General features: G+C 34.7%; 1 protein-coding gene across 1 annotated transcript; it reads left to right on the top strand.

Moving 5' to 3' along the window:
• The first annotated feature begins 2,023 nt into the window (after positions 1 to 2,023).
• prkacba (protein kinase, cAMP-dependent, catalytic, beta a) lies at positions 2,024 to 7,555 on the top strand. The gene is made up of 10 exons (XM_057362537.1): positions 2,024 to 2,301; positions 2,903 to 2,964; positions 3,053 to 3,181; positions 4,050 to 4,148; positions 4,259 to 4,341; positions 4,423 to 4,549; positions 4,647 to 4,742; positions 6,262 to 6,384; positions 6,681 to 6,845; positions 6,938 to 7,555. Exons 1-10 carry the CDS (start codon positions 2,124 to 2,126, stop codon positions 7,061 to 7,063), a joined length of 1,188 nt encoding a protein of 395 aa, XP_057218520.1. The 5' UTR covers positions 2,024 to 2,123; the 3' UTR covers positions 7,064 to 7,555.
• Positions 7,556 to 7,814: the final 259 nt, after the last annotated feature.

The following is a 7,814-nucleotide window of genomic DNA, read 5'->3' as shown; positions in this document are numbered from 1 at the left end:
TTAAAACAAGTGTACGATGAAGATGGACTGAACCATTGCTCAAATGGGGCAAAAGAAATACTGTATATCTTACAACCCTACTAATAAAATACAAATTTAACGTTCCTTAACATTCATATGGGCAAACTGAGAATTAAAATTACTACTTATTTCCAGGATAATCACGGTATGTGTTTGTTTCCTCTCGTGCCGTTTACGGTATGGTTAATATATTTACCCCACTGTTAAATGAATGGACTCTTCCGGAGCGTACGGACTCTTAGCAACAAACCAATTGTTTCCATCCGGGTTCCGATTCAGATGACTAATAATAAACATAAACATAAATAAATGAACAAAATAAAAATGATTTCAGTCATTTTAAATAAAAACAATAAAAATATATACTTTCTAGAATTAAATTCGCGAATTCTTGAATCTAGAATTAAGAATGAATTCTAAAGTACGTTGAGCGTATTAACATAATATTTTAAAGGCTTAGGGGTTGTTTATACAGTTCATAGAGTTATTAATATTGCTACGGTTAAAATCGTATCAATCCATATCGTTTTGTTCATTTGTTTTCTTTTAGTTAAAGCGTAGGATACATTCTTGCCGTTTTACTGAAACACAGTAAAGTTGTAGTTTAGCAGAAATTAAGGGATTTTTAGCTATTATTACAGATATCAAACGTGTTTCATTTCAATTTAGATAATAACTTAATTATGTTTATCTTATAAAACACCATGAATACATGTAAATCGGAAAGGTTTTCTCAACGATGACATCTGTCATCCGCTTGATGGCGCCAAGACTCACGTAATGTTTACCAATCGGTAAAAACACAAACAATGACCAATAAACTAGAAGTTGTCTACCTTTTCACTAGCCATTTTGTAGTTGTTTTCCGTTATTATTACAGAACAGTGAGTATCTTAAAACTAAAATTAGCCATCTTAAACCAGCAGATTGATATGTAGTGTGTTGCTTTTGACATTTAGGCCAGTGGTTCTCAAACTTTTTCGTTGTAAGGCCCCCTTTGTGTTAAGTGCATCGCTTTGCGGCCCCCCATATAAAGACGTATAATCTTAAACTTAGAATTTTAATTAAACCAAAAACATTCAGTTATACAATGCTGGAACCTCAATTCGTTTGGTTGGTGGTGTCATTGTTTGATTGCATAAAATCTATGATAAATTTCTATATTTTATAAAATGCCACAAAATCTGTGGCCCCCCTGGATCCATCTTGGGGCCCCCCAGTTTGAGAACCACTGATTTAGGCTACATAATTAATCTGTGGACTTTTATGTAATTCTGAAAATAACAAACGTGATCGTGTCTGAAAATATTGAGATGAAAATACAATAACTGGAGAAAGAAATCGTAAATCGTCTCATGATGGTCAGAATGTCATTTTATTCCTAAATGTTTTGTCATTTACTAAAACATTATTCAAATCAAACATTTTATTTTGTTAGAATGAGTTAATGCACATAAACGAATATGAACAACTGGGTTGGTATTTATTAACATTAAAAAAATTAAGGAAATAAATCATCCAAAAAATACAAATTCTGTCATCATTTTTTCACCCTCATGTCATTAAAACATGTCTGTGAAACCAAAAAAAGATATTTTGAGAAATGTGGTTTTGTGTTCATATAATGGAAGTCAAGGTCAGTGTTGTTTGGTTACCAACGTTTTTTAGAATATCTTCTTTTATGTGCAGAAGAACAAAGAAAGAAAGTCATATTTTTAAAATCCATGAGGATTTTTTATTTTTGCATGAGCTGAACGTATAATAAAAAAACATTTTCATTATTTCATTGTTAGTTCATGTCTAATGTGTGTCTCTAAATTGTAGCTTATCACTCATTGAAAATGAATGCATACCTGCTGCATTGACCTTTGACACATCATAGTGTTTTTTGTGTTTGTTTATTTTTTCCCCAGACCATTTTGCATGTTGACCCTTAACAGGAAGTATAACAAGCTCAGTTGGTGGTAAGACAAAGTCTCACTATATTAATCTACACCATGCATGTCAAACAGGAAATGACTATGACTCTGAGCTCCAGAGACTTTAGCTGAAGAAAGTCTGTGGTTGTCAAACAAATTGAGAGTGTGTGAACGTTGTGCGTTATGGCCCAGGGAAAAGATCCAAACTTTGGGCATCCAGCAGGCACTAATTCAGCCCTTCAGAAGCTGGACACCTTAGCAAGCCGATTTTTTTACAAATATCGCAAAGGGAGCCAGGAGAAAACGCTAGAAAATGAGGGGCCGCATGTGTCAGAATACACTGTTCTTTGGGACACAACAAGTAAGTCAAGCTTTTTAACACTGTTTCATTTGATAGATTTTAAAATGACAGAGCATAAAAACAAGTACCATCTCTTCATACACTGACACGTTTCTCCATTATTCGTTCATTGCAAACTTACTGTCATAACCTCCCAATAAGAATGAAGAATAATGTGCCTCTATTGTTAGTTTGATTGTCAAGTAATGTGTAGATGCTATGTGCACATTTCTGTACATTTTCATTGTTGTCTGACTTTCTGTGGTTTTAGACAGGAAGAGACCGGTTTCCATCTCACAGCCTACAGACACTACACGTACAAGTTTTTGAGTTTCACAGCCTGAACTGTTAGATTGACTAAACTAAATTACAGAACGCTGTAGTGAAACTGAAAATCTTAAATAGATTACTAAAATGTCAAAGGCATGCACATCATTGCTGCAAAAAATAAAACATTACATCATAACTAAAATTTTGGATCAGTCTTCGTGTATAAATGTGTAGATATTCTTTAAACAAAGATTTCCAGTGATTTAATCGTTTATTAATCACATGTCTGCATTTTTAAAAAATTATCTAGTCAATGTTAGTTTATTTAACATGCAGTGTATGTTTTGTACAGTGAAAGAATACTTGGCCAAAGCCAAAGAGGATTTCATAAGAAAATGGGAGAGTCAAGCACAGGTAACAGAGCTTTATTGTAAATGCAATGGTCAAACTGTCTCAAGTAGAGCTCGGTATTAACTTGGTTAACTTTGGTCTACTGTTGCAGAACACATCGTGTCTGGATGAGTTTGATAGACTCAGAACTCTCGGCACAGGCTCTTTTGGAAGAGTGATGCTGGTCAAACACAGACAAACGGGACAATATTATGCTATGAAGATCCTGGACAAACAAAAAGTGAGAACACATTCATATAGTTCTTTATACATTTTTGACAGAAAAAGAGCCGGAAATCTCACAAATGTCTAAATGTGAAGAGATGTGTCAAACTGAGCTCAGATTTGTCAAGTCTGCAATCAAAAGTCAATATAACTGAAGATTTCAATTTGAAATCTTCTCATCAAATTTCCCCAAATCCAGATTTCCAGAAATCCAGAGCAACTTCTGAGCAATAACGTTTTCCACTGGGTTGACATAATAGTCATTGTATTTATTTTATGTGCGGTCAGTGTACTTGATCTACTACCATATTGGAATTTGTGCAAAATGTTATGTCCCCAAATCGAAATGAGAGTCAAGAAACGTCCCATTCACTTCAATACTAAATTCAATTTCGGTAGATTCTGTCTGGTTTATGTCTCATTTGGTTATGGTGATATTTGAATGTATTTGCAGATCTTATAGAGGACACATATACTGTGGTTCCAAACAGTTCCAAACAGATAAGCACTATAATGATAATGAGTTTCCTCTGATGAGTGTTTTTAAAGTGCGGTGTATTTATGGCATACAGGATCTTATGTCATGATAGCACTCTCGGACCTGGAGAAATACAGATACAGACAATAATACCACATTTATCTTTTTCAGTGCCTATTTCAAAGCACACACAGAATGTGCACAACTAAATCAAATATAGTACAGCAGATCATCCAAAATAACACCATGAGAGTAGAGATTTGAAACAATGCCCCGTCAAACATCAAAAGATGATTTATTTCATTTTTACATGAAAATGTGTTTGTTTTAAACTGTCGTATTTCTTGTGTTGTAACTTTTTGTTTAGTTAGACTTGTTTCTAATCTGACTTTTTTATATGTTTCAGGTGGTAAAGCTCAAACAGATAGAACACACATTAAACGAGAAGAAAATATTACAGGCGGTCTCTTTTCCTTTTCTTGTGAAGCTCGAGTATGCTTTTAAGGTACTCCACATGAGGATTTATGCAAAAAACAGCAATAACTTCTACATGCTGTATGTAACATTATGCTTTTTATTCGATGCTTCAGTTACAGTACGTGTTTACATTTACAGGATAATTCAAATTTATATATGGTCATGCAGTATGTCCAAGGTGGTGAGATGTTTTCACATCTGAGACGAATTGGGAGATTCAGGTAAATAGCTTCAACACTAAACACACCTCAGACGTATTTATGTTCCTGTGAGTTTGATAACCGTGTTTTGACTTCTCACAGTGAGCCGACCGCTCGGTTCTATGCAGCTCAGATTGTCCTCACATTTGAGTATCTTCATGCCCTGGACCTCGTCTATAGGGACCTGAAACCTGAAAATCTGCTCATTGATCAGCAGGGATACATCCAGGTGTGCATCGATGTTGTCTTTACTCTCTGTTTTCTGGGTTTTTTTCTGATGTCCTGAAATTGACCTGGTGAATCTATAGCTCTTGCGTGTGATTTAGGTGACGGACTTTGGTTTTGCCAAAAGAGTTAAAGGCCGAACCTGGACGTTGTGCGGTACACCAGAATACCTGGCACCAGAGATCATCCTCAGCAAGGTTGTCATTTAATACTATGTTGATTTTTACAGTGAAATTCCAAAAACAGTAAAGGAGATTCTTTTGGTATAACAACATAAGATATAAAGTAAAAAGGGAATGAGGGGTCTTTTGTAAATAGTATGTTTTTTCATTATGGTGTTGGCGTTCCTTTTGGCTAGGAAAGGTGACAATATGTGCATAATAAGTGCAGATTAAAATGAACTCTAAGCACTCTGAAAACAAGCAAGTTAAAATGAATTGTTTGTTAAAATGAACAAAAAAGTCAAAACAACAATGAGCAACAGCAAAATAACTCGGCAAACAAAGAATTAAAAATAAATGTATAAATGATTCATGCTGGGATCACAGGAAAGTACTGTGGTAAAAACTGCCATACAAAGGCAAAGTGCAGTAAAATTGAGATGAGGCTTGACATGTGCTTTGACATCTGTTCTGTCTTGTGAACAGTCTCCTGGTTCAATTTTGCCTGTTTCAGAAAAACAAGAGTGTCAAAATTGCAGTATAACAGCTGCAATCTCTGTCTGAAAGTGTGTGCATTACTGCACTTTGCCTTTGTAGGGCAGAACACATTATTACACTTTTTTATTGAATAAAATATACAATAAAATTATACAGATTTTTGGAATGATGATACATAATCCTTGTGATCCTATACAATGGTGTTAGAATACAGTCATTTCCTGATCCTGTTCACTGTAAAGCAGGGATGGATTATGACTTCAAAGGGCCCCGCCCCTCCCACAATTCTTCTGTTCTTTCCCTTAGCTGCGCATTTACAGTTATAGAAAGTGAAAGTTAAGATGATAATGAATATTGAAGCCGTTCTCGCTCTGAGTCAAATGCCTGCGCTATGCTAAACATAACCTGTACAGGGTTTATAGAAGTCTAAATTTAGCTACACAGCGAAAAATCAAAAATGGACCAAATTAACGCGTATGAAACACACGTCTTTAATTAACTGTCAAATATACACTTATTTAATGCATCACATCAATAAAAAATGATTTCTCACCATAAAATGCCCCTGTGACACATCAAATCATCAAGCAAAAGATTCAGAAAGTGCAATTTAAATGTGCTGTAATTTAATTAATAAGTTTAAGTAACGTAAAAACATGTCTTGCCATGATTTGTTGATCATTTCATTTTTTACAGGGTATCCACAGAGGCCTTGTATAGGCTATGGGACCCATATTTTAAACATAGATAAACATTTGTTTTCATTGTTTTTGGGGTTTTCTGTACCAAACTGGATGGCGCAAGCTCAGGGCCCCCTCGGGCTCATGGTAGACAAGGGCCCCTGGGCACTGCCCAATTGGCCCGGTCAGTAATCCATCCCTGATGTAAAGTCACAGTATATCATTTTAATATTTATTTGTGATCAATTGTAGAACTACTATAGTAAACAAGAATTTACACTTATTTGACATTTTTACAGTGCTGTTGTTACTCTTATAAGTTAAACAAGACACACAGTAAAAATATATGTATATATATATTTTTTTTTACGGTATAGGGCTACAATAAAGCTGTTGACTGGTGGGCATTGGGCGTCCTGATCTATGAAATGGCTGCTGGATATCCACCCTTCTTTGCTGATCAGCCTATTCAGATCTATGAGAAAATTGTGTCTGGCAAGGTCAGAAGAATGACTTTGACTCTTTAAACACATTCCAGCACATACTGGTGCATTTAAGTTTTCAACTTCATAAATAAAATGATAAAATATGAATCATTTTTATTCATACTTCTTAAAAGTGAATAAAATGTATTTATAACACTTCTTTTAACATTTGTTTTACGTAAAACATGTAAGACCTTTGCCAAAATATTAAGAACAGCCTCCCAAAAAATAACCAAATGTGATAAACACACTAATGTTAGAAAAATATTAAATTCCCTTCTTTAAACACGCCAATCTGTTCAACTTCACAGGTACGATTGCCGTCCCATTTCAGCTCAGATCTGAAAGATCTTCTGCGTAATCTGCTGCAGGTGGACCTCACGAAGCGCTTTGGCAATCTGAAGAACGGAGTCAACGACATCAAAAACCACAGATGGTTCGCTACAACAGACTGGATTGCAATCTTTGAAAAGAAGGTGTGGCCTCATTTCTCTGACACATCATCCATACTATGTTTTGCAGTTGTGTTTTTGTATTTAGATGGTTAATTTCTCGTGTTGGTTTGCAGGTTGATGCCTCAATTATACCAAAGTGCAAAGGACCTGGAGACACAAGTAACTTTGATGAATATGAAGAGGAAGATGTCAGGGTGTCTGTCACAGAGCAATGTCCTAAAGAGTTCCTGGAGTTCTAGATATTCAGTTCTTTATTTTAGCTAAAAGAAAAATACTTGAGTACTCGGCTGCATATGAAGCCTATTAAAAGCACACCCTTCTGTACTTATATTTAATACCATTATTACAATTTTGTGCATTTTTAAGATCATTTTGTTGAGTAATTTATGCAATAAAATATTGTTAGGGTGCTACTGGTTTTCAGATTTTTCTACATAATTGTTCATTATGTTCTATCATTATGTTACGTTCAGTATTATTCTAGAATTAAACAAAGGTCAACTTCCATGTGAGCAAAACTCTGCTGGATCAGGATCAAACATTAAACTTGATCTTGATATGGTTCTGCATTCAACTGAAACCGAACGTGTCTCAAATTGCACATAAAATATCTACAGTTGAATTAGTTGTTCATATTGCTCTCATTCATCGAATGATTTATAATAGCTTTTTTAGGGAATTTCAATATTTGCTGTATATATTTTAGAACAAATTGTTTAAAATAAAGAAATTATTTGTATTCCGTTGTGATATTTTGTGCTTGTTGTCCTGTTTAGTGTACTTTTACATTCTCAAAGATTAGGCTTGTGGCTGATTTTGCAGTTCTTTCCCACTTAAAATAAGACCCCTTAAAGTTTGACAACTATGTTATGCTGTAGGACTAATAACACATTGGACTGGTGATAAAAGTGCTGTTGTAATAAATAAAATGTTTATCTATGCAAATGCCCCAAAGCCACATCCATAAAAATAAGAGGAACAATGTGTCAC

Source organism: Triplophysa rosa, linkage group LG20, assembly GCF_024868665.1.
Source record: "Triplophysa rosa linkage group LG20, Trosa_1v2, whole genome shotgun sequence".
In the NCBI taxonomy this organism is placed as follows: Eukaryota; Metazoa; Chordata; class Actinopteri; order Cypriniformes; family Nemacheilidae; genus Triplophysa; species Triplophysa rosa.
Note: the sequence above shows the minus strand (reverse complement) of the source record. Positions and strands in the feature narration are given on the sequence as shown.